We start from the raw sequence: 27,304 nt of genomic DNA, 5'->3' as shown, positions 1-27,304 counted from the left end.
AGCATTACTGCTGATTTTAAAAAGGGCTTTATATAATACATTTGATTGAATGCGTTTTCCCCTCCGTGTGTAGGTGTTGCATTGCTTCCCTTCGTGGATGAGCGCAGGCTGAGGGCAGCCCTGGCTGAAGTCTACCCAAACCTTTCTCCAGAGGAAAGTGAGTAATGGGATTCTTCAACTTCAATCCACCATTGTAAACCACTCCTTCGGAATATGTATCACAGTAGTACAGTTACAGTACTTTATTAATTAAACATTTCAAGTGTGACGAACACACCTTTAGAAGATGAATGTACAATGCATTTGGAAAGTATTCAGGCCCCTTGACTTTTTCCACATTTTGTTACGTTACAGCCTTATTCTAAAATTGAATAATTCATGTAATAATCCCTCATCAATCTACACACAATACCCCATAATGTCAAAGCGAAAACAGCTTTTTAGAAATTTGAGCTAATGTATTACAAATAAAATGATCACATTTACATAACTATTCAGACCTTTTACTCAGTACTTTGTTGAAGCACCTTTGGCAGCGATTACAGCCTCAAGTCTTCTTGGGTATGACGCTACAAGCTTGGCACACCTGTATTTGGGGAGTTTCTCCCATTCTTCTCTGCAGATTCAGGTTGGATAGGGAGCATTGCTGCACAGCAATTTTCAGGTCTCTCCAGAGATGTTCAATCGTGTTCAAGTCTGGGCTCTGTCTGGACCGCTCAAGGACATTGAAGCTTGTACCGAAGCCACTCCTGCTTTGTCTTGGCTGTGTGCTTAGGGTTGTCCTTTTCAGTGAACTTTCGTCCCAGTCTGAGGTCCTGAGCACTCTGGAGCAGGTTTTCATCAAGGGGCTCCCGAGTGGCACAGCGGTCAGTGCTAGAGGCATCACTGCAGACACCCTGGTTCGAATCCAGGCTGTATCACAACCGACCGTAATTGGGAGTGCCATAGGGCGGTGCACAATTGGCCTAGTGTTGTCCGGGTTTGGCTGGTGTAGGTCATCATTGTGAATAAGAATTTGTTCTTAACTGACTTGCCTAGTTAAAACATTTTTTTTTTAAAGTACAATCTTTCCCTCGATCCAGACTAGTCTCCCAGTCCCTGCTGCTGAAAAATATCCCCACAGCATGCTGCCACCACCATGCTTCACTGTAGGGATGGTGCCAGGTTTCCTCCAGACGTGACACTTGGCATTCAGGCAAAACAATTCAATATTTTGATCAGACCAGAGAATCTTGTTTGTCATGGTCTGAGAGTCCTTTAGATGCCTTTTGGCAAACTCCAAGCGGGCTGTCATGTGCCTTTTTACTGAGGAGTGGCTTCCGTCTGGCCACTACCATAAAGGCCTGATTTGGTGGAGTACTACAGAGATGTTTCTTCTGGAGCTCCATCGGGTTCTTGGTCACCCCCCTGACCAAGGCCCTTCTCCCCCCGATTGCTTAGTTTGGTCAGGCAGACAGCTCTTGGAAGAGTCTAGGTGGTTCCAAACTTCTTCCATTCAAGAATGATGGAGGCCACCGTGTTCTTGGGGAACTTCAATGCTGCAGACATTTTTCGGTACCCTTCCCTAGATCTGATCCTTGACACAATCCTGTTTCGGAGCTCTATGGGCAATTCCTTTAACCTCATGGCTTGTTTTTTGCACTGAAATGCACTGTCAACCGTGGGACCTTATATAGACAGATGTGTGCCTTTCCAAATCATGTCCAATCAATTGAATTTACCACAGGTGGACTCCAATCAAGTTGTAGAAACATCTTAAGGATGCACCTGAGCTCAATTTCGAGTCTCATAGCAAAGGGTCTGAATGCTTATGTAAATAAGGTATTTCTGTTCTTTTTAATTTTCCTACTTTCTAAAAACCTGTTTTTGCTTTGTCATTCTGTGTTATTGTGTGTAGATATTTTATTAATCCATCTGAGAATAAGGCTTGAACTGAACAAAATGTGGAGAAAAGGTCAAATACTTTCTGAATGACCTGTATAACATTACTTTATCACTGAAGTACTCCACCTGTGAAATTACTACCTGAACTCGCATAGCCATGTGTATCTTGAATGACCGTGGTGTTAGTGCTAATCAATAGGTTTATTGTGTATAGAACTCCCTTTTAGAAATTGTTTTGAATATTGACTGTCAGTCACTCCAGCTGATGTTTTCTCTTTCTTTCAGACAAGAGGAACAGCCTTGGCAGTGATATGCTGTTTGTTGGGAAGTCTCATCCTTGCTGTGACTTCATCCAGGAACTATACCGTGGAGAATCTCATGAGGTATGTAAAGCCATGTCCCTGCAGCCTGATCAACTAATAGTTTATTGTGGGGCGGCAGGATAGCCTAGTGGTTAGAGCGTTGGACTAGTAACCGGAAGGTTGCAAGTTCAAACCCCTGAGCTGACAAGGTCGATCTGTCGAACAGAACAGGCAGGAACCCACTGTTCCTAGGCTGTCATTGAAAATAAGAATTTGTTCTTAACTGACTTGCCTGGTTAAATAAAGGTAAAATTTAAAAATTTTTATTTAAAATTGTATAGTGTTTTGTAAACTGAGTGGTTAGAGTCCTGAATGCTGATTGGCTGACAGCCGTGGAATATCAGACCGTATACCATGGGTATGACAAAACATTTTATTTTTACTGCTCTAATTACATTGTTAACCAGTTTATAATAGCAATAGCAATAAACCTTGGTTTGTGATATATATGGCCAATATACCACGACTACGGGCTGTGTCCAGGCACTCTGCATTGCGTCGTGCTTAAAAACAGCCCTTAGCTGTGGTATATTGGCCATATACCACACACTCCTTGTGCTTATTGCTTAAATATTAACATTGCTCTGTGTGTTTTCCTCAGGGCACTGAGATGCCAGCAGAACTATGCCATGGAATTCAAGGTACATTAAATCTTGACGAAGACCCTATCCTACCAGATAAGTAAGGAATATCTATTTTATTATCATACAATTTAGAAGTTACCATTTATCCATCCTTCTGTGGAGAGAATCCTGGCTAACCTATGACTGTGAAACATCATTTGTTAGGCCAGTGCAGTCTCCCATCCCCATGCTGCGGGACATTGCACAGAACACCGCCATTGGGTAAGGATTCATATTTTACACTCACAACCTCTTGTTCCCAGGGGGTATACGTAACCAAAATGGTGTTGTCTGGTCTGCTGCCCAATATTTGTTCTTCCATAGTCCTATTAACCAGGTTTCCATCCAACCTTTTTATGTGAGTTAAGTACATGTAGGATAAAAAAATGTCATGACAGGCTTGATGGAAACAACGTTTTTATGTACATTTTCCAAATGTCGACAAAGTAAATTTGTAGTCACGTGATGACATGTTGTGTGGTCCTCCCACTAGGGAAAGTATGCAGTTTATTAGGCTACAAATTAAATAAATTATGAACTTCACAGGGTCCGAGAAAGTGCAAGGTGATGAGCTTGATGCTCTTTTTCAATAAATATTGAGGGTCTTATTCTGCTGACATGTTCATCAACGCTTGGCTGACGTTTTTGACTAAAATAATCTTGCTCTTTTGTCCATAATAATCTCATGTAGGCTATACATATGCTGTAGCCAACAGCGGCGTAGATAGAGTACTGCATCTGCCCTGCATGCTGTTGGCTCGAGCGCACATGCCAATATCAGAGTGGGTACACTCGCTATACAACGCAAGCCTTTTTTTGTGAGAACCATCAGTAGAGTTGAAAATGTGATGGGAACCCATTTAACTTATATTTTGTATTCGGTACATGGGACTATAACCACAAGCGATTTTTTTTTTTTTAATTTTTTTTTAAATTTTTTTTTTATGTGCCCGATGTCATCAGGCAGAGCCTTTTATCTGCAACAATTCAATTTGATGGAAGCTACAATTTATTCATACTTGAATGTTTTACCATATCTGGCTGTACACAGACTGAATTCCGTAATAATTTTCACCAGAAGGGCAAGTTGACAATCCTTAGTGGTAAATCGTAAATTCACATTCCTGCCTAACTTCGTGATTGATCTTGACCAGGAGGCGATGTCGAAGGTCAACTTCTGTGTGAAACTAAATTCTTTTTTTTTTTTTTGCTACAATGGTTGAATTCAGACTCTCATATTTACCACAAGAGGGCTGCAACTGTCACTGGGTCCTTAGATGAAATGACCTGCTGGGCCCTCTGGGGGGTCAGTTCTAAGAGAAGCTGAGACTCTTTCATTCACACCGGGCCTGCGTCCCAAATGGCTCCCTATATAGTTCATTACTTTTGACCAGATATAGGGGGCCATTTTGAAGACGTGTCCCTCATTCACACTGAGCTGGAACAAGACTCATGCCAAACTTGAATTGATACCGTTTTCTATGACCAGCGCTGGAGTATCGGAGGATGATAATACCAGGGATCCCTCTCCTTGGGGCAGGATGGTTATTGAATATATTACCAAGGCAAGGTTTGGGGTCAGCTTTGCCTGTACTCTTAGGGGATCCATGTCTTGGAAATAATGTTTCTGTTTTCACTAAGGCTAAATACAGGTTAAGTTCCGATATAAACATTAATAATTCATCAAATCAATTGTAGCAAAAATGATGTTTTATAAATGTGTAAATTGTTCCTTTTTATCTTGGCAGGGTGAAATATAAGGACCCACAGTACGGAGAGACCTTTGTGTTCAAGGCTGTCATTCTTCCTGGAGCTAAGTAAGTTTTTTTTTTATATATAGATATTTGAATACTTTGTTTTTATAATTAACATGTTCCCATTGCATCGGTGTTGTATATAATCTTACTGTGTGTATAACACCTGGTGTATATTCTCAGTGTTTTCCACAAACACATGTAGCCAACCAGGCTCCCCCCCAGGTTGACATTTTTGCCAAATGAGCTCTATTCTATTTTGGTGGCCGTCTAGTACATTCTAATGCTAGATTGTGTTTTCAGGCGGGGGAAAAATAGGATTTATAAATAAATAAAACTTTTAATCAATCAAATGTATTTATAAAGCCCTTTTTAGATCAGCAGAGGGCACAAAGGGCTATATAGAAACCCAGCCTAAAACCTCAATCAGCAAGCAACGCAAATGTGGAAACACAGTGGCTAGGAAAAACTCCCTAGGAAGGCAGGAACCTGGGAAGAAACCTAGAGAGGAACCAGGCTCTGAGGGGTGGCCAGTCCACTTCTGGCTGTGCCGGGTGGAGATTGAGAGTACATGGTCATTTAAGGACAGATTGTTCTTCAAGATGTTCAAACGTTCATAGATGACCAGCAGGGTCAAATAATAATCACAGTGGTTTTAGAGTGTACAACAGGTCAGTACATCAGGAGTAAATTTCAGTTGACTTTTCATAGCCGATCGTTCAGAGGTCGAGACAGCAGGTGTGGTAGGGAGAGAGAGAGCGGAAAACAGCAGGTCTGGGACAAGGTAGCACGTCCGGTGAACAGTTCAGGGTTCCTTAGCCGCAGGCAGAACTGGAGCAGCAGCACGACCAGTTGGACTGGGGACAGCAAGGAGTCATCAGGCCAGGTAGTCCTGAGGCATGATCCTAGGGCTCAGGTCCTCCGGGAGGGGAGGGGAGAGGGAGGGAGCATAATTAAATTCACACAGGAGAATTACACCAGATATAACAGACTGACCCTAGCCCCCCGGCACATAGACTGTTACAGCATAGATACTTGAGACTGGTTGGGTCGGGGGACTCTGTGGCCCCGTCCGAAAATACCCCCGGACAGGGCTAACCTGGCAGGATATTAGCCCACCCACTTTGTCCAAGCACAGCCCCTACACCACTAGAGGGATATCAACAAACCAACTTACTACCCTGAAGATCTCCACCGCCCAAGGGGCGCAAAAGTGTTTCATCAGCTGTTGTACAATATGATATAAAACACAAGAGAAAAAATATTTTGACTGCATTTGGGCCTTTAAAGAATCCTGTAGCAGTCTGCTGACTTCCACAGGCTTCAAGCTTCCTTTTGAGGAGTTTTCTCAGCCATCTGCAATACAGGCATGAATGAAGCAGGTGTTTGACCGGGGCTTTGCTACACAGAAAGCAGCAGTTGACTAGTCCGTTGTGAACACTTTGATTAAATCACTAGACATATGTCAATATCGTTGAATATACCATATAAGTATCATTGGCTTAAAACAATTCAAGCTGTTTTCTTTTAGCCTCACTCCTGTGCAAAATATGATATCTCTCCACTAGCCTACCTATTGTTCTTGCGGTGAGAATGATTCACCATATTCATTGAATGTTTTCATAATTTATTTGTAGATAATCTCCAAAAAGTCTACCAGTAAGCATATGAGGGAGCTAAGTGAATGGCTCTCTTACCGATGCAATTTGGTAGGCTACTGACGAGTCACTCACTTTAACGTCACTGTCTGGCAAGGCCTGATGGACTTCAAATAAAAACAATCTTTACTTGTCCTGATGTGATACCATGGACATACAGCGCATTTGGAAAGTGTTCAGATCACCTTCACTTTTTCCACATTTTGTTACATTACAGCCTTGTTCTAAAATGTATTCAATTGTTTTATTTGCTCATCAATCTACACACAATACCCCATAATGACAAGGCAACAACAGATTTTAGACATGTTTGCAAATGTATTAAAAATCTAAATTTCTGATTTCCTTGTTTGTTCACTGTTTGTTGAATTCATGTGTAATTCCAAACTTTGTTTACATTATATGTATGCACAATTTTATCTCCCTTCTGTGTGTCACAAAACATTCATGTAAGTATTCAGACCCTTTAATCAGTACTTTGTTGAAGCACCTTTAGCAGAGATTACAGCCTCGAGTCTTCTTGGGTATGACGCTACAAGCTTGGCACACCTGTATTTGGGGAGTTTCTCCCATTCTTCTCTGCAGATCCTCTCAAGCTCTGTCAGGTTGGATGGGGTGCATCCGCTGCACAGCTATTCTCAGGTCTCTCCAGAGATGTTTGATCAGGTTCAAGTTCGGGCTCTGGCTGGGCCACTCAAGGACCATTCAGAGACTTGTCCCGACACCACTCCTGTGTTGCCTTGGCTGTGTGCTTAAGGTCGCTGTCCTGTTAGGTGAACCTTCACCCCAGTCTGAGGTCCTGAGCGCTCTGGAGGATTTCATCAAGGATCTCTCTGTACTTTGCTCCGTTCATCTTTCCCTCCATCCTGACTAGCCTCCCAGTCCCTGATGCTGAAAAACGTCCGCACAGCATGATGCTACCACCATGAGTCATGGTATTGGCCAGCTGATGCCTGGTTTCCTCCAGATGAGACGCTTGGCTTTCAGGCCAAAGAGTTTCATCTTTGTTTTATCAGACATGGGAATCTTGTTTGTCATGGTCAGAGTCCTTTAGGTGCATTTTGGCAAACTCCTAGTGTGCTGTCATGTGCCTTTTTCAGAGGAGTGGCTTCCATCTGGCCACTACCATAAAATACCTGATTGGTGGAATGTTGCAGAGATGGTTGTCCTTCTGGAAGGTTCTCCCATCTCCACAGAGGAATTCTGGAGCTCTGTCAGATTGACCATCGGGTTCTTGATCACCTCCCTGACCAAGGCACTTCTCCCCCGATTGCACAGTTTGGCCGGGCAGCCAGCTCGAGGAAGAGTCTTGGTGGTTAGAAGTTTCTTCCATTCAAGAATGATGGAGGCCACCGTGTTCTTGGGGACCTTCAATGCTGCAGAAATGTTTTAGTACCCTTCCCCAGATCTGTGCCTCGACACAATCCTGTCTCGGAGCTCTATAGACAATTCCTTCGACCTCATGGCTTGGTTTTTGCTCTGACATGCACTGTCTACTATGGGGCCTTATATAGACAGGTGTGTGCATTTCCAAATCATGTCCAGTCAATTTTAATTTACCACAGGTGAACCCCAAGTTGTAGAAACTTCTCAAGGATGATCAATGGAAACAGGATGCAACCAAGCTGATTTTTTTATTTATTTTTTTTTGATTTTTTTTTTTTTGTCTCGTAGCAAAGGGTCTTGATACTTATGTAATACGTTATTTCTGTTTTTATTTTAAGTTAATGTGCTAACATTTATAAACCTATTTTCACTTTGTCATTATGGGGTATTGTATGTAGATTGAGGGGGGGAATTAATATAATACATTTTAGAATAAGGCTGTAACGTAACAAATTGTAGAAAAGGGGAAGGGGTCTGAATACTTTCCGAATGCCCTGTATTTTCCCATGTGGGGTCTAAAATGTGTGTTGTCTTTATTTTTTGTTTGATCATGGAGCTCTGGCATTGTATGGTGGTGTTTGTTTGTTACTGTTAATTTGTTTGAAAAATCTAAAAATGGTACTTACCACAATCTTTCCTCAGGATGCCTGAGAAGGTTCTGAAGCCTGGGGACTGGGAGAGAGGTAACCGTGGCAGGGGTAACTGGAGGCCCCAACTGGGTTTCAACTCCAACAGGCAGCAGGTCCACCTTGACCAGTCAGCCTTCAGGGCCCTGGGGTACGTGCACACCACTTCAAACTAGATAGCATTGACCGACCTTTATGATGTCCCTTCAACAGTCGCCATTAAATACCCACCTTTTGATTTATGCCATCTAGGCTCTTTTATTTTACTTAGTCAGATGTTCTCAGAAGGCTGAATTATCATTTAAATCTGCAGTCTAATTCAAACAATGTTCACCCCCACCATGCTTTTTTTGATGAACAGCTGAGGGATGTTTTAAACTATACAGTGTTCACTGTTACATTAACAAAGTAAATAGTTAAACCAAGTTCAAAGTTCATGAAGTCTAAAAATGAATGTACCCTTTTGAAATTGTTAGCACAACTGAAAACTGTCGTGCTGATGAAAGAAGCAATAAACTGGCCTTCATTAGACTAGTTGAGTATCTGGAGCATCAGCATTTGTGGGTTCGATTACAGGCTCAAAATGGCTAGAAACAAAACTTTCTTCTGAAACTCGTCAGTCTGTGTAGCTGTGACAGGAAATGGTTGGTATTAGCAGTCATGTCTATAATATACTACATCTCAGTAGGAATGTTTTATGAAATGTGTTCTGTATGTGTAGGATTTCTGCCGTTAGCTGATGTTTAATGCCTCAGACTTGGTGTGTTCCTGAATCTAAAGTAGCCACCGTATTGGGTGCGCTTGGCGTGGCATCCGGACCCAAATGTCTTCCTCAATTAAGTACCCGGCCACAAGGGTTAGTAGTCAGCTATTTGGCTGGCAGCTGGCGCTTATAGAAGTGTATATGGAACAGCCGTTAACTGATGTTTAACGTCTGTGACTTACTCTGCGTGTTCTGTTGTTTTCAGTCACAGCATGAACAGACAGCAGCAGGGAGGTGGGCAGTACAGCAACGCTGCGCCCCCTGGCAACTACCACCAGGGGAGCTACAACAGGCCCCCCCACTGCGGCAGTGGTGGTCACCTCCCACCCTTCCAACGTAAGACCTACACCCACACAGGCAGGGCAGGCCTCGGACAAACACACCTTTACTGCATTTCTGATCAACTAAAATATAGCCTTTACATTGTGTCAAGTAGTAACTCTCTCTCCATCTAAAATGGGCAATAGAAAGGCTGTCAGACGGCCAGTAATCTCCGTTCCGATAAGGCCTTTTGTTTCATCATTCCTTACTTGCGGGAACATTTCGCTTCCTTTCTCCTTGGCTGAGATATCATACCTCTTCTGAAAAGACAAATAACTATATTATACAATTAAATGGCCCTTTGTTCAACACTGGGAAGTTAGAATGGTATAACCTACATATGGAGGGGGGACATTCTCTCTCTCTGTTTCCCTGCCCCTAATCAGAGGCTCCTGGTTGGGCCCTTGCCTCATGCTCCTCTGACAGCAGGTGTGTGTTACAAATAGCACCCTATTCCCTACATAGTGCACTACTTTTGACCTATATCGTGCCCGTAGAGCTCCAGTCCAAAGTAGTGCACTATATAGGGAATAGTTTGTCATTTGGGAAGCAGACTCGGTTCTCCAATTTGACTTTGATGTGCCAATTTGCAAATGGATGAATAATCTCATCTGTCTGCTGATAGCTTGTGGGGGAGTCGAGACTATTATGGTGGCACTTGATGCAAATAAGCCTTGGCTCCTTCGGATTGTGGCAGCCAGTGCCTCCCCTGGCCTATGCTGTTTATTCCTGATGGTAAACTTGCCAATTAGCAGCGTAGGACCGAACTTCATCCTCTCTTTTTCTATATGAGAGTTATTTTGATTAAGGCAATCAGGGTTAATACTCTGGCCCATCTGATTGTGGGCCTGTTTCTCTTCAAATTGTCACTTTACGTGACGGTGGGATTTTTTTATTCATGTTCTTCTAGTCCTCCTGAAGAGATGTAATTATTCCTACACTTCTGGCGGCTTGATATTAACATTTAGTTGATGTGAATTGTAACTGCTTAATTTCACCAACTACTGTACCTTTGACACTTTCCTTGAATAACCAGATGGCCTACACATTAAGTCAGTAAGAGCAATTTACATGAAATAATTGTAGAAATAATTGTAGTATTTATTCCCATGCCCATCCGTAATAAGAGAATCTAGCCATTTTGGTCAACTCATTTATGTACAGGTTTCATGATTATGAATTGTTATATTTAATGAGATTAATAACCACATTCCCTATGGAAAGTCTACACCCCCTTGAACTTTTCACATTTTGTTGTTACAAAGTGGGATTTAAATAGATGTAATTGTCATTTTGGGGGGTCATTGATCTACACAAAATACACATGTCAAGTGAAAATATATTTTTATTTATTAAAAAATTATTACTATTCACCCCCTTTTGTTTAGGCAAAACTAAGCTAGTTCAGAAGTAAAATCTGGCTTAACAAATCACAAGTTATGAATTCACTCTGTGTGAAATAATGGGGGTTGACATTATTTTTAATGACTACCCCCTTCCTCTTTCCCCATACATCTGTAAGGTTCCCCAGTCAAGTATTGAATTTCAAGCACAGATTCGTCTACAAAGACCAGGGAGCTTTTCAAAAGCCTCATAAAGAAACTGCTGTGATTGGTAGATGGGTAACAATAAATCAGACATTGAATATGTCTTTAAGCATGGAAATTATGCTGTCGCTGATGTATTAAACCACCCAGACAAATCAAAGATGCAGCCGTCCATCTGAACTGAGCTGCAGGACAGGAAGGAAATTGCTTAGGGATGTCACCATGAGACCATTAGGGATTTTATAAAAACAGCTACAGAGTTCATTGACTGTGACGGTAGAAAACTGAGGCTGGATTAACAACATTGCAGTGACTCCACATTAATGACTTCAATGAGAGTGTAGTGACTCCACAGTAATGACTTCAATGACAGTGTAGTGACTCCACAGTAATGACTTCAATGACAGTGTAGTGACTCCACAGTAATGACTTCAATGACAGTGTAGTGACTCCACAGTAATGACTTCAATGACAGTGTAGTGACTCCACAGTAATGACTTCAATGACAGCGTAGTGACTCCACAGTAATGACTTCAATGACAGTGTAGTGACTCCACAGTAATGACTTCAATGACAGCGTAGTGACTCCACAGTAATGACTTCAATGACAGCGTAGTGACTCCACAGTAATGACTTCAATGAGAGTGAAAAGAAGAGTGCAAATCTATAGAATAAAAATATACAGCCAGCCACTAAAGTAATACTGCGAAAAAACATAGCTAAGTAATACACTTTTGGGCATAAATGCAAACCTCATGTTGGGGGGGGGGGGGGGGGTTCAAAGACATCACTGAGTAACTTAACTGCATTTTCAAGCATAGTGGTGGCTGCATCATATTATGGGTATGCTTGACATCGGCAAAGACTAGTGAGTTTTTCAGGATGAAAAGAAATGGAGCTAAGCGCAGTCAAAATCCTAAAGGAAAACCTGCTTCAGTCTGTCTAACACCAGACACTGGGAGAGGAATTCACCTTTCGGCTAGACAATAACATACAACACAAAGCAAAATCTACGCTTGAGTTGCCTACCAAGAAGACAGTAAATGTTCCTGAGTTGCCAAGTTACGGTTTTGACTTAAATATGCTTAAATCTATGGCAAGACTTTAAAATTGCTGTCTAGCCATGATCACCAACATCTTGACAGAGCGTGAATAATTTTAAATTGAATAATTTAGCACAATACAGGTGAGACTTACCCAAGAAGACTCTGCCTAAGGTGTTTCCAACATGTGACTCTGGGGTTAATTATTTTCTAATGAAGATATATTAGTGTTATTTTTCATTAGTCTTTCAAATATAGTAGAATTGTTATTCCACTTTGACAGTATGTTGTGTAGATCATTGACAAAATGTACAATTAAATCCATTTTAATCCCACTTTGTAACACAAAATGTGTAGAAATTCAAGTGCGGTGTAGACTTTCTATAGGCACTGTATACATGCAGACTTGGCATTATCGGTCCCAACAGCACAATTAGCCTGACTAGTTATTGAGACCAGACTAGAAAACAACTCTAGGACGGTAGTGTGCTCGGAGTTCAAAGACATGCTTTTGTTGCCGTTAACTGTCTCTCTCTGAGAGGATCCACTAGGTTGTCAGTAATCACCCTGGTCCGGCTGGGTCCTTTGTGTTGGGTTGGGGGGGCTCCTGTGTCCCTCCCGGTGTCCCCGTTTGCTGATTAGTGGTGCTAGCTGCTCTGGGAGACTGGGGGTGGTAATGAGATTGTCAAGTGCTTCTGGACACACTGGCCCTTCTGATAAAAGCCTTCTGGGAGGATCCCATTTGATTGGATGTGTGGTAGACTAGGGAGGGTTGAAACCAAAGTTAACTTCCCCTTTGACTGCACCTCTACCCCCATGTGGTGATGTGTCAACGCGCTGTCTCTGAAACATGCTGTGGGGTTTTGTTGTGCCTATTCAAAATGGCTGTGTGTAATGACCCACCGGGGAGACACCGCTGGTCGCCATTTAGTCTTTTGACGTCCAGTCACATTGTATTTTTGTCGCACCGTTTAAAAGTTGCAGTTTAACGGTCTTATCCCATGGAATTCTATTTCCAAACATAAGTTCTAGACTTTTAACTTCACCAACTGTTTTACTATAGTAATGGAAGAACATGTGTATTGAGGGACATGTGAGTTGGTTTGAGCTAGTTGTAATCCCTTGGGTTAATACAGTGACTGTATATTGTACCGGGGGATTTTAGGTGTAATCCTTCATTGTCTTTTGTATCACATGGCCCTGGGCTCTAGAGTTTTAGATCATTGTTAATTAAGGAGATTGACAGGTGTGTAATTGTAATGTCCGCCGTTGAGTGACTGCCTGCTGGTCATCAGAGTAGGACAGAAGACACAGGCCAGAGTGGGTGGTCCTCAATAAGGTTGTGTTGGTCCAAGAGATTATTAACTGTCAAGATTTACTCATCTACAGATCCAACCTAATCACTTCGTCTGGACAAACAGTTATGCATTGTTGGTATGTTTCGGTTATACATAGAAAAAATAACTGTTTCTCAAGTGGCTGAAAATTATACATCTGAAAACCTTAGTTTGCTCAGTTATGTTGGCTTGTGGTCTACTTTATTCCACCGTAAGTCAGACTGACCAACCAGTCTATATTCTCTCTTGGTCATCTCAGACCATGTTAAACTCTCTACATGTCATAACATTGAGCACTAGGTATTGTACCACCAGGCCAAACGTGTTTATTTCCCAGGGATCCCATCGCCTCTTATCAAATTTCTTTTAACACCAGCCTCCAATCCAGGTTTGTAAATGACTGGCTTTTCTTTGCTGAAGTTCTTTTCATCACACCCTTCACCCCGCCCCCTCTCCTCCTGTCTCACCCACTCACCAGGCCTGCCCCTATAAACAAACAAGTCCCAGGCTTGCAGCTGGTCATTGCCTTGGCAACAGCGGATCTAGAAGAAGCGGCTCTCAAAGGGGCTCGCTGCGCTAGAACCAGGGGTACTTGAGCCATCCACAATGCTGCCCACTGAATGCTTATTTCATTTTCCTGAAGGAAGGAATGCAAATGAAGCATTTTTTCTCTTTTCCACCCACCTCAAATCTTATTGTGATTTAGTGCTTCAATGGGCTTCATTTTATCTTTGGGATTGTTTTATCTCTTGGATCAGTTTTAAGATTGAAATTTATGGGTTTGATATTGAGGTTAAAGCTGAAATTAATTGGGTTAATTAACTTGTACATTTTGACATGCTGTTGCAGTGTTGTATACCAAATCTGAGTTTCCATATTGATTGGCAAACATTTCATGCAGCACTTTTAACTTTCACTCAAAGGAATTGTCTTATTATTATTTTTCAAATTAAGTGGTGTCCCATTTTGTCAATCTAACATTTACACTCTACTGAGACAAATCTCATAGCTGATTGTATCTATTTGTGTGTGTGTGTGTGTGTGTGGAAATTACACTGATGGCAACTCATCAGAACAAAATTCTTAGATAAATAAAGTATTGCTCTTTAAGAGTTGCGCTCGTTATGTTCACTTAGTGTGTTGGCGCCCTTTTTTGAAAGTCTCTTGTCGCCCACAGATTCTAGGCAGCAGGGTCTTCTAGGGACACCTCCCCCATACAACCCTCCGCAGCAATATCCAAGGTGAGTACGGCTTTGTCTGCTTTTTATACATAGGCATGTATTTACACGGTATTCCCTCATCCTGGGCCTACTAAGTTCATGACTGATGAGGTAGAATTTTATATAAACTTTATAAACCGATGTAGTAGTATTTTTATTTTTTTTAAGGGGTGCTCGCTGCAGCATTTTAAGTTAACCTTGATACACATTTGTTTATTTACTACACATGAGGTTTAGCGTAATATGTGGTTAGTACAAACTGTTCCAGTGCTTTAGTGGGGGACCACTGAGTCCCACTAAATGTACAGGTAGATGAAACATCTTGCTTTATTAGTTGAGGCCACTGGGCTTCACCATGGGGGGGCTTATAGATGAATTAAGAATTTGGGAGCGCTAAACAAATTTCTCTTGAGGAGGTTTGGCCAACTTAATGAGGCATCACTAATACTGCTCTGGCAGTATCATTTCGGCGCCACAGTGTCCGCACAGACCCGTCATTGATTCTTTCTCCAGACCTCTTGAAGGACTAATCAGCTTCTTTGGTTCAACTTTTCAGGCCTTCCAGGTCTATTGTGGCTCTCTGTCACCTTAGGTCACTAGTTATTAGTGGTGAACTGAAAACTGTTTCTATAACTACTTATACCAGCTGGACTGAAATTACATGCATAAGGAACCTGTAGGAGGGATTACGGATTCCAGTGCACGGCTAAGTCTGGCATTGGGGATGAATGTGACATGGTTCAATAATGAGGGATGGGCCCTTCTAGGACGGTTCCTTCTTCCTTCGACCATTGTAGTGAATAATATGAGACTTAATATGGTGGCTTGGCTTATGGATGGACACATTGCTGAGGCATTAGTCTTGGACTGGTGGTGTGGGCGTCACACACATGCAATGTGGCGTCCTCTTTTTAGGGATGAGTGCAATTCACGATTCAAGTCACATGTAAATGTCTGGTTTATTAGATACTTTGGCATACATTTAATATTCTCATACTTTTATTCATGTGAAATGGGTGGCCATTTTTTTCTTCTGAATTAAATCTCCAGGTCGATACTAATTAGCAGGGATGTTGCTAGGTCACCATGGTCAATTGAAAGCTGCATCAATAGAACTGGAAAAGGTTTGGGGTTTTTTTTTTGCTCCTGATTAGGCGCTTTGACATATTTAGACTGAATAATGGGTAGGACTGGAGCAGGGAGGGCCTGAAGCCTAAATTGCCCAGCATGGCTAATGTGTTTGTAGCTGTCTATGAGACGCTAACATGCACACAAAACAATTGCGGATAGTGAGATTAATATAATAGTTTGACTTAAACGTTTACATGCTTTGCAATTTCCCTAATATTGTTCACAAGGACACATCTGAAATCAGGCTACGAGGGGACTATGATAAATGCAAAAAAACGCAAACAATTAGTTTTGTGAAGCATAATCGGACATATAAAGTTTATATGAAAACTAAGTGCATGCTTTCAGTTTTCCGATCTCACTTCACTCATGCATAAGAGGGAAGCTTGCACTACCGGTGATGTCACATGCGCAAATCAAATACACCACTAGAACTCCTAATTTGAAAGATTACTCAGAAACCAGGTGTTTTAATTGGCATTTGCTTACTTCGAATATGACCATGCGCAGATTTAAAATGAGCAGATTAAGGCGTTAACATGACTGCCATACTCAACCTGCTGCCATCTATTTTAATATTGAGTTATTACTGTGCATGTAAACATACTGAAAGGCTAAGGCACATACAGATGTCAGAATTTAGATATGAATCGGCACAATCTACTTATTCGGTTTGTTGGTGTCTTGGAGCTGATCATGCTAGTACAGGGCGTCAGGTAGCCTAGCAGTTAAGAACGTTGGGTCAGAAACCGAAAGGTTGCTGGTTCGAATCCCGAGCCAACTAGGTGAAAAAGCTGTGCCCTTTAGCAAGGCACTTAACCCTAATAACGGAATAAATGTAAACTGTGATAATGCCAATTTGAAAAATACATCTAAGAAGAGCAATGTACAATACGGCAAACTATGAAACTATTTTTTATTGTATTATATTATGATGAGTTGAACGGTTCATTGGCTAGCTGTTTTAATTTCTGGTTTGTCTAATTTACTTATAACATCTAAATTATTGCAAGTTAGTGGTGATTTCGTTTAGTCATCTTCTATGACAAGGCAGTTAAGAGTTGATTTGTGATGTAGACCCTACAGTCCAGAAACTAACAAATTAAACAAGTCATAAAGTCCAAAACAACAATGTTTGTACCCACACAGGCAGCAGTATGGTGGTGGTGGTGGTGGGCATGGCTGGGACCGGTCGCCTCAGAGAGGAGGCCACGGAGGGGGGCAGGGCCAGGGCGGCTACCATCAGCAGCGTGGTCAGGACGACCACAGAGGAGACCGCAGAGGAGACCGTGGAGGACAACCGGTAACTACATTATTCAGCTGACTTTATTTAGGACTAACATATGACATCAATAATGAGGAAGACGTGACCTCAACGTCAATATACCTGTGTTTAGGGCTGGGCGATATGACGATTTATATCGTGTGACGATAGAAAAACATCTACACATGTCGTGTGGAAGGACATTTGCACCACAAACAAACATGGAGGATAGTGAACGTGGCACGGAGACAGGGAGCTCGTACCTAAAAGAGGGGTAACTTCAGTCGCATAGACGTGGTTTGGGTATCAAAAGTCTGACACGGACCAGAATACCAACCTCCGCAAAATATGCCGCAACAAACTCGAACACCACTAACCTCTTTTACCACCTACGCAAGAATCATGTGAAACAATACGGAGAGTCTATGGATGAGACCTAGAAAAGTACAGTCAAGTGCTCAAAACAAACCCCCGACTCAAGACTTTAAGAGGCTTTTGCCCGCGGCACACCATATGGCAAAGAATCACGAAGATGGAAAGAGATAAGAGCTGCCGTTACAACTTACATCTGCAAAGACATGGCCCCAATTTACACGGTTGAGAAACGGGGGTTTTGTGAGTTGATACTAACACTCGACCCAAGGTACCAAATGCAAATACCTTTTATTTGTTAAGTATAATTCAAAATGTAAAAGAAATAGGCCTTTACATGTGGTCATTTTATATATACTATTTATTCATTGAATTTACAGGAAATGTGTATATCGTGAAATGTATCGTTATCTGGATATGAAATGACCTATTTCGGGATATGAGATTTTGGCCATATCGCCCAGCCCTACCTGTGTTCATTTGATCATGGAAAAAAGCCTGCACAAAGTGACTTTTGCCTGTTTGAGTGCACTAACTCCTGTTTACCATGAATTAGGCCTTTTGTAACTTTTTCCTGGATAGTAACTATTATTGACGCCAACAATGTCCACCTTACAAGGAGCACGCCTCCAGAGCATTAGGAGCATGCCTCCAGGGCATTAGGAGCATGCCTCCAGGGCATTAGGAGCATGCCTCCAGAGCATTAGGAGCATGCCTCCAGGGCATTAGGAGCATGCCTCCAGGGCATTAGGAGCATGCCTCCAGGGCATTAGGAGCATGCCTCCAGGGCATTAGGAGCATGCCTCCAGGGCATTAGGAGCATGCCTCCAGGGCATTAGGAGCATGCCTCCAGGGCATTAGGAGCATGCCTCCAGGGCATTAGGAGCATGCCTCCAGAGCATTAGGAGCATGCCTCCAGAGCATTAGGAGCATGCCTCCAGGGCATTAGGAGCATGCCTCCAGGGCATTAGGAGCATGCCTCCAGGGCATTAGGAGCACTTACCTATACTATGCACATGTTTGTTTACTGATGTTTGTTTATGGCTTTAAGTCAGAACATTGTTTATGTGGATAGTAATCAGTTATTTTGCATGCGTATGATAGTGGCTTGCGAAAGTATTCACCCCCCCCTGGAATTTTTTTCTATTTTATTGCCTTAAAACCTGGAATTAAAATACTTTGTAGAGCCACCTTTTGCAGCAATTACAGCTGCAAGTCTCTTGGGGTATGTCTCTATAAGCTTGGCACATCTAGCCACTGGGATGTTTGCCTACTCTTCAAGGCAGAACTGTTCCAGGTCCTTCAAGTTGGATGGGTTCCGCTGGTGTACAGCAATCTTTAGGTCATAACACAGATTCTCAATTGGATTGGGATCTGGGCTTTGACTAGGCCATTCTAATACAGTTAATGTTTCCCCTTAAAACACTCAAGTGTTGCTTTAGCAGCATGCTTAGGGTCATTGTCCTGCTGGAAGGTGAACCTCTGTCCCAGTCTCAAATCTCTGGAAGACAGAAACAGGTTTCCCTCAATAATTTCCCTGTATTTAGTGCCTTCATCATTCCTTCAATTCTGACCAGTTACCCAGTCCCTGTCGGTAAAAAAACATCCCCACAGCATGATGCTGCCACCACCATGTTTCATGATGGTGTTCTCAGGATGATGAGGTGTTTGTTTTGTGCCAGATGTAGCGTTTTCCTTGATGGCCTAAAAGCTCAATTTTAGTCTCATTTGACCAGAGTGCCTTCCATATGTTTGGGGAGTCTGCCACATGCCTTTTGGCAAACACCAAACATGTTTGCTTATTTTTTTTTTCTTTAAGGGATGGCTTTTTTCTGGCCCACTCTTCTGTAAAGCCCAGCTCTGTGGGGTGTATGACTTAGTGGTCCTATGGACAGATACTCCAATCTCCGCTGTGGAGCTTTGCAGCTCCTTCAGGGTTATCTTTGGTCTCTTTGTTGCCTCTCTGATTAATGCCCTCCTTGCCTGGTCTGTGAGTTTTGGTGAGTGGCCCTCTCTTGGCAGGTTTGTTGTGGTGCCATATTCTTTCCATTTTTTAATAATGGATTTAATGGTGCTCCGTGGGAGCACCACATGTTCAAAGTCTCTGTTTTTTTATAACCCAACCCTGATCTGTACTTCTCCACAACTCTGTCCCTGACCTGTTTGGAGAGCTCCTTGGTCTTCATAGTGCTGCTTGCTTGGTGGTGCCCCTTGCTTAGTGGTGTTGCAGACTCTGGGGCTTTCCAGAACGTGTGTGTGTGTGTGTGTGTGTGTGTGTGTGTGTGTGTAAATAATACAGAAATCATGTGACACTTAGATTGCACACAGGTGGACTTTATTTAACAAATTATGTGACTTCTGAAGGTAATTGTTTGCACCAGATCTTATTTAGGGGCTTCCTAGCGAAGGGGGTGAATACATATGCACAAACCACTTTTCTGTAGATTTTTTTTGAAACAAGTTATTTTCTTCACTTCACCAATTTGGAAGTATTTTGTGTATGCCCATTAAATTAAATCCAAATAAAAATATATTTAAATTACAGGTTGTAATGTAACAAAATAGGAAAAATGCCAAGGGGGGTGAATACTTTTGCAAGGCACTGTAAATGGCAGGGAGACAGAGGGTAACTACTAATTCAGCCTCTCAAAATATACATTAGAAGAAGATTAGTATGAAGCAAACTGTTGAAATGTTTGACATCTTTGATCTTCATACTCAAATTTCTGACTGATTTGGCCCTTGTTTTCTGTGTTTTACAGGGATACCACTCTGGACGGAATTACCACTTGCCACCCCCAGAAGGAAAATACAATTGGAGTTAAATTCAGACCTAGTAGTGCTGAAGGCGATTTAAATTTTTTATTTTTTCGAAATACACGTCTTTTTCAGGCTGTTGACTTGTAAGATGTTTTTGTTTTTAATTCTACCTAAAATGTTCTTCTATGTAATGCATTTTTAAGAATACCTGTAAAACTTGTGAAATACCAGTCAGTCAAGACAATTGTCATTGTCAGTTCATTTGGAAAGATTAGCTCCATATTTCAGTGTACAAGTTACTCTATTTTCTGAAATAAAACCAAATTCAACTTTTTGCATCACATCTTTGGTTTTTAGAATCACATTTCTGCTGATTTCTGTCAACCTCTAGCTTTTTTTTGTTAAGCATTCGTAGAAAAAATAATTCTCATTTTTTTGTGAACTTAAAATACCTAAATCATTAAGGAGTTAAACTCTGTGGATAATGGGTTTATTTAGGTTTTTATCAACTTAATTCTTTAGTCATTAATTTAGATTGGCGAACTCGACGGCAGTTGCATCAGGCCTTTGTTTTTGAGGCAAAATAATGTCATTAACCAATAGCATCCTATTTTATATCCTGTCTTGTTTCATTAAATCGTCACGGTCCATTTTCATAGGTAGATGAATGGCTGAATGGTATTTTAGCGGGCAGGTAGCACAATGTACTTTTTCGGCTTGCTGGCGTCTTGGTGCTGAAGCTGGGATCGTGCAGTACAGGGCAGCATGTAGTCTAGTGGTTAGAGCATTGGGCCAGTAACCGAAAAGGTCGCTTGTTTGAATCCCGAGCTAACAAGGTGAAAAAATCTGTTATTAGCCTTTGAGCAAGGCACTAATCCTAATCGCTCCTGGGTCGCCGTTGATAATGGCAAACCCTGGCCTTCACCCCACTGTGAAGATGTCTCGGGGGGAGTTCGGATATGCAATTCACACATGCAATAATATACACTTGTACATGTGTGAAATAGGAAAAATTTAAGCACCCACCAAAATTATTATAATAATTTGTCTCAATTATGTGCCCATTCCTTTATTTAATTTGGGTCATATTATCAACTAGGCTAATTTAGCTTCACATTAATTAGCATTTTTGCTAGCCTGTATTTCAAAGTCACAAAGAACCCAGGAATAAAAAAAAAATTATATTTATTGGAAATGACAATCTGAAACAATTGAGTGCAGTTACAGTTGCTTGGAAATTCTAACCTTTCATCACCTGATAATATACCTTTTTCGCCCAAACATTAGCCTAACAGGTCCAATTTAATCTCCTGCAAGTAGTCTTGCGTTTTAGGACTTTATATCATGCTGTATAGACTAGGTGCTTAAATGTTTATCTCCACTTAACCATGATGGCTTGTAATGGCAGAAAATATTGGAATTTACATGTATTGAATCTGTTTTCTTTCAATGATTGTGTGGTGGTAATAAGAAAGAAACAACACAAATTGTAACATTGCTATAATGTAAAGTACAATATCATTTGAATAATTAAATTACATTAGATCTGTTTGAAATCATTGTGCTATACCTGTGAAATTCGATGCATTCCAGTCAATGTGCCTCATAATTATTCTATCAACATAAATAAGCTGTAATGCTTACATGCCAAGCGATATATTGTTAAAGTTTAACAGGAATGTGATTTGTATATATGTACGCTATGCAGCAGCAATCACATTTTGTAATTTACCAAAACAATTTTTTAACAAATATTTCGTTTAAAAACAAAAATCAGACTCACATGAAATATTTTTGTTAGCTATATACAGTTAAGGTTCATTCATCGAAATATTACAATACTTCGGACTGATACCCTCGTGTCCTTAAAGAATTGAATCGCAACATAACTTCACTCCCTTTTACACCCGAATAATACCGTTACGGAGTGCTTGGGAGTCTCATTTTTATCAAATACTCTTGATCAAAAGTATACACGCACGGCCGACTGTTAATTAATAATAGGTGCACCATGCACCTCCCAAAATGTCAAGAAATTCTGGTGCTTCTGTTGTCCTCAATGTCATCAACGACCAATGTCTTTCCGGCTTAAAATCCACTTGACGTTATTGTCTCCCGAATTCAAATGTACATTTCTTCCTTCTACCAAGTTCTGCCATAAAGCAGGTTTGAACTGACCATGTTATTGGTGTACTCGATGAGAGCCGCTTCTGTCTGAGCCATGTTAATCTGGCTGTGTAAAATAGGGGGACTGGGGGACATTTCCTCCAGTTCTTCAGCAGTGGATAATGGATGATGCACCAGCTGATTCTGATGGTGATTGACCACCGCACTGCCCGAAGCTGTCATCGCTCCACTAGAGACGTTCTGCTGCTGCACCTGCTGATGCCCAGACGTCGGTGTGCTGGATCCGTTCTGACTGGGCTTACCATCCTTCACGAGAACCGGGACTGCCACACGCCTCGGTGACTGCTGTGGGCACACATTGCCATTCTCCTGTTGAATCTGCAGTGTGGCTTTGTCCTTCGCCTGGCGTTTCATTTTGTACCGGTGGTTCTGGAACCAAATCTTGACCTGTGTCGGTGACAGGTGGATCATGCTCGCTAGGTGTTCCCTCTCGGGTGCTGACAGGTATTTCTGCTGCTTAAACCGCCTCTCCAGCTCGTACACCTGGGCCTGAGAGAAGAGCACCCTTCGTTTTCTCCTGGGCGCTGAGTGTAGGGTCACCATGGACTTGGTGGCGTCCATCCCAGCAAGCGTCCCCATCCCGGCCATGTTCATCCCATTGGAAGCCCCCATGAATCTAGAAACTGCAATAGCGCACAGATATAGGCTGTTAAATAAATTCATATTAGATGCTGTCTAAATTAGGTGCTGTGCATCATGCACCATTACAATGTAGTTTCCATTATTCTTTTTTATTGAAAACGAATTGTCTTTGGCATTTATTTGAAAAGAAACAAAACTGAGCTTTTTCAACTTACTTGTTGGATAGCGGGGTTCGGTGTTTGCGCTATACCATGCAGTTGCTGCTGCGCCGTTCCTCATGGTGTCTTGGTACGACGGGAGGTCTCCCATATTACCGATGCTGCCGTTGCAGTATCCACCCATGGCGCTGGAAAATTGGGAGACGCTGTGTGGCATGTGATAAGCGCTCGCCACCCCGTTGTTATGGCCCATGGAGTGCTGCTGCAGTCCCGGTTGAGACACCGAAGTCTGTCGATATGCTCCCAGCGGAGACGCGAGGCTCCCTGTACAGTCCATTCCTCCAAACTTTCTGTAGGTCTCCTCGATCGGGCTTAAAATATCTGTCACTGAGAAAGGAGTTGAGTGCTTTGGGCTCAAGGACATGGTTTAGCCCGCAGGTGAATATGGCTGAACGCGGAACAAGCCCGACTGTGGTGCTGTTGTCCCCTCACTGCTCACAGGACACCTACGTAATAGAGTACTTGTGGGTCCGTCTGAGATATCCAATTGATCGCCTTGGAGAAGGAGGGGAGCCTTGGACGCTCTTATCTTGTGTTTACTCTAGCCAGGCGCCAGGTTTACGACAAACACAAGGGGCGGAGCAACGAGCCAAACGATCCAACAATGGCCATTGACATTTTACCGGGGTAATTGAGGAAAATGCTACTTTTTAGTTCAGATCAGCAAGATGCCGTCTAGATGGTTTGAACTTTAAACGTCAACTTCACAAATACCTCGGATATGGACTTGATTTGAAACGTATTTTAAAAGTTTATTTGGTCTCAAGCTATAGTGTTGAAGTTAGGTAAAACTGTTGCCATAGTCTAATGAAATGGCAACCTTTTTATTAACTCGAGAGCTCTTGGAGCAGACACGAGACGGAGAATCGGGCACAAAAATGAAGACACTTTAGTTCATCATCCAACCTGCCACATTCTGATCATTTTGCATTTTTATGTGTGTGATTTCTCATGTTGACATGGGTGCATCAGACCATATCGTTTTTATGAGCTGTTATGTATTTTTACTTATTCTTTACTACATTTCATTCAGACAATACAGTGGATTAATATGTTTAAATATGTAGATGTGAAGAAATAAAAACAGCCTTCATGTGTTTTCCAGTGACATTGTGTTCACTGCGGTTAACGAGTCACTCATTGGAAGACGGACAAATTCCACTTGTTGACTTGTATTCCAGTCATCCTTGTACTTTTATAATTAGCCTTCATTTAATTTTGGACAGCTCACGGGTAGAATAGAATTCATAGCACAATATCCTCATAGAACGCAAAAAATGCCAGCGATTCAATGCAAACCAATCCAGTCTTGACGTGAACAAGATTCATCTAAGACAATTAAATGCGTATCAAGGCCTTATATTTTCTAAAACAAAAATGATGGATCACCAGTAGCATGCTAATGTTGTTAATAACTCATTGTCATTTAGACTTTGATCTATAATGGTAATTTTATCTCAGGTAGACGATTTCGAGTTCACGTGCTTTAACTCATCGAACGCTTCAGAGGTAGGCTATGCGAGTAGGCTAATCTGAACATTTGAAAGGGGTCAAATGTAATGGTGATTTCGTGACTTTCAAGTCACTCACTATTAAACTGCCTAATTCTTTTTTTTTAACCAGGAATGTCTTTGGTGCAGGCTATTGACTTAATAACAGGTGAATTTAGTTCAGTTAAATACAATGTCTGTTATCTTCACCTAATGTTCTCTTTTGTCAATCTTTATAAAAGTGAAGTAAAACTTAATAGATCATTTCTAAATTCTGTGCACATAGAGGTGAAGTCCCTGTAGCAGAAAGAGATTGCAAGGCCGTAGAATGGTTAAGTGCTGAAGAACAGTCACGTTTGCTAGATACTGACTGGCCTATTGAAACGTTCTCTTGTTTACTCTTTACTCATGGTTTCAGTTTTGTTAATTTTCCAATTAAAAAACGTTCTTAAATGTCCTCTTCTCTGTCTTGTCGAATGCAGACCTATTCTGTATAGCATATTGTTCTATTATTGTTCCCTTGTTGGCTATAAGCCCAGAGTATTTCATTTCGATAACATTGTTCCTAATTTTGCTCAGGCCTGCGTCAAGGTTTGCCTCGCACAATTGTAGCATACATTTCATTAAAATGTACAGATTGGATAAATTCTTCTACTTTTCATGTGTAGGCTATGCACCCGTTGTATCATAGTTAATAATAAACCAATTGTGCTGTGATGGCTACCAGAAGTAGCCTTATTACCGCAGATACTCATCACCGTGCAGTGTGTTTCTGTATGCAAATAACCAAGCCTCTCAACCTCGTGGACCTTTCAGGCAGAGGGTATGGCTAGGGACCACCACACTACTAATTTTGCTCACTACTTTCATTCCAACGTACGCGCTCCTATTATCATGGCTCCATAGACAACGAAAAAAACGAATGACTTCGGTATTTACATTAAAACGTGCATTGATAGCTATCAATACATATGCCTATTCACACAATATTATTCGAATAGACTATCGCATGTGCTGGTTTACAGCAGGTGAAAAATGATATTTTCAGCTCGGGTCCATTGCATTGGAGGTAAATTGTTTTTGTCTTAATCATGTTTCTATGACTGGTAACTTTTTATCATGAATACCTGATCAATATGAATGAAGCCGGTCAAATTAGACTGCAATTATTATGATAGATTGGTGTTCCGTAACCTAATCGTTTGTGTAGCAATTATTAATAGAAACCGATAGAACATTGAGCTGATTATGGTGTAGAAAATTGGCTATATTCTTGACATAATGTAATATCATCCTATGAAGCAAACCGCTTAAACCCAAAATAGGTCAAAATTGTATAGAAAGGTATTATTACATAATCGTTTACAACAATAGAGCCCATAGACTACCTATGGCCGATATAGGCCTATTACTTTCCTAGACATTTCAAATGATTAAACAATCCAAAAACTGTTTTAGGTAATTGTGTAAATACTAGTTATAGGCCAAAACAGTAAACTCAATTTCACCTTTGATTAGATGCAGCGACACTGGATGTAAATAGTCTGTTTCATCATAACTAATATAGCACAAAATACAACAGACATTTTGATTGGGAAAGAAAATAAGAGACACTCTAGCACTAAGCAGAACAATGACCCCCCCCAAAAAAGAAAATCATAGGCCTTTATTTTTTTACATAATTTCTGCTTCCCGACAATGACAGATTATTTTGAGGTGACATAAATGGACCAAATTGCGAATTATTGTGAATTCTAAATAATATTTGAATTGTGTTCAAATATTGTTATGCTATATATTACCTCTATATAATAATTGTGCATTACCTATCCCCCATAAAAGTACACCCTACACATTTATGGGGTTATACATGCATATCAAATATTTTAGGATCATAAACAAAAAATGCAATTCGTTTTGAGGTTATATTTGAAAATACCCCTATGTCTTGCAGTAGAGGGATGGCATATTTGCCATCAATGGGGCACTTGATGCATTTCGGCATCACTGGCTCAATAACATGAGAGATTTGGAGAGGTCAGTAAAGGGTTTGTGCGCTTAGAGTGAAGGCCGGGTCCTGAACCGTTCCTGCTAATACACCGGAGATGTAAGTGAAGCAAATGAGCTTGTGCGGAGTCCGTGCTTGTTAGCTAACCCAATTCAACTAAACGAAAAGCTATGATCTCAACTTTCATGTCACGTCGAGGTCAACAAGAAATAAACAAGATGGATAGAAATGATTTACCGAAGTATATTTTGTAACCTACACGGTTCGACGGTTTCAGAATGTTGCTGGACAGTTGGCGCCTATTCGTTTTCCTGCAGAAGAGACATTTACAGAAATTGAAGTCATGTTTGCAAGACAAAGGGCAGCTATATTAAGTTGTACAGCTGTGCTACAAACTACTAATCTTATCGAATCGTGTTGGTTCGTCATTCCTTGTGCACGAGACGAACCTGTATGTCTGCTCTCTTTGTTTAGTCAATCCTTTATGAACGATTAGTTCATTTGAATTACACCAAACCCCCTGGGTATTTGCTCAACCGAGGGCCTAGAGGCTATGTTTGCCGACTACACTGTCTGACAATTTTGTAAATAATGACAATATGTTTCACAAGAGGAGAGGTCAGATTTAAATATTAGGTTCCACTGCATGCACACACGGTGGCTTCTCTTTTAGGTAGGTAGTCTATACCCTATAAAAATGGCTTTTGGGGGCATGCACGAGCAAAATCTCGTTGGTGGTCTAAAGAGCATAGTAGCCTAAATGCATAA

At 41.4% G+C, this 27,304-nt stretch overlaps 2 protein-coding genes across 3 annotated transcripts in view; one reads left to right on the top strand and one right to left on the bottom strand.

The window, feature by feature from the left end:
- Nucleotides 1–20,394, top strand: part of LOC110529465 (5'-3' exoribonuclease 2) — a 46,047-nt gene extending 25,653 nt beyond the window's left edge. For both annotated transcript variants that reach the window (XM_021611646.3, XM_021611647.3), the window contains 10 exons: nt 74–157; nt 2,170–2,267; nt 2,848–2,927; nt 3,035–3,091; nt 4,618–4,686; nt 8,310–8,444; nt 9,262–9,392; nt 14,482–14,545; nt 16,805–16,958; nt 20,054–20,394. In XM_021611646.3, coding sequence (XP_021467321.3) covers nt 74–157; nt 2,170–2,267; nt 2,848–2,927; nt 3,035–3,091; nt 4,618–4,686; nt 8,310–8,444; nt 9,262–9,392; nt 14,482–14,545; nt 16,805–16,958; nt 20,054–20,116 — 935 coding nt within the window. In that variant the 3' untranslated portion in view covers nt 20,117–20,394. The remainder of the gene's footprint in view (nt 1–73; nt 158–2,169; nt 2,268–2,847; nt 2,928–3,034; nt 3,092–4,617; nt 4,687–8,309; nt 8,445–9,261; nt 9,393–14,481; nt 14,546–16,804; nt 16,959–20,053) is intronic.
- Nucleotides 20,395–21,221: 827 nt separating this feature from the next.
- On the bottom strand, nt 21,222–23,517 carry nkx2.1b (NK2 homeobox 1b). Its single transcript, NM_001124224.1, is given in 2 exon segments — nt 21,222–22,861; nt 23,036–23,517. Coding segments are annotated over 2 exon segments (1,035 nt in total). The 5' UTR covers nt 23,403–23,517; the 3' UTR covers nt 21,222–22,193.
- Between the last annotated feature and the right edge of the window lie 3,787 nt (nt 23,518–27,304).

The sequence above is a fragment of the Oncorhynchus mykiss genome, chromosome 8 (genome assembly GCF_057628025.1).
Source record: "Oncorhynchus mykiss isolate SJ-2025 chromosome 8, ASM5762802v1, whole genome shotgun sequence".
Taxonomy (NCBI): Eukaryota; Metazoa; Chordata; class Actinopteri; order Salmoniformes; family Salmonidae; genus Oncorhynchus; species Oncorhynchus mykiss.
This window is presented reverse-complemented; position numbering and strand designations above follow the sequence as displayed.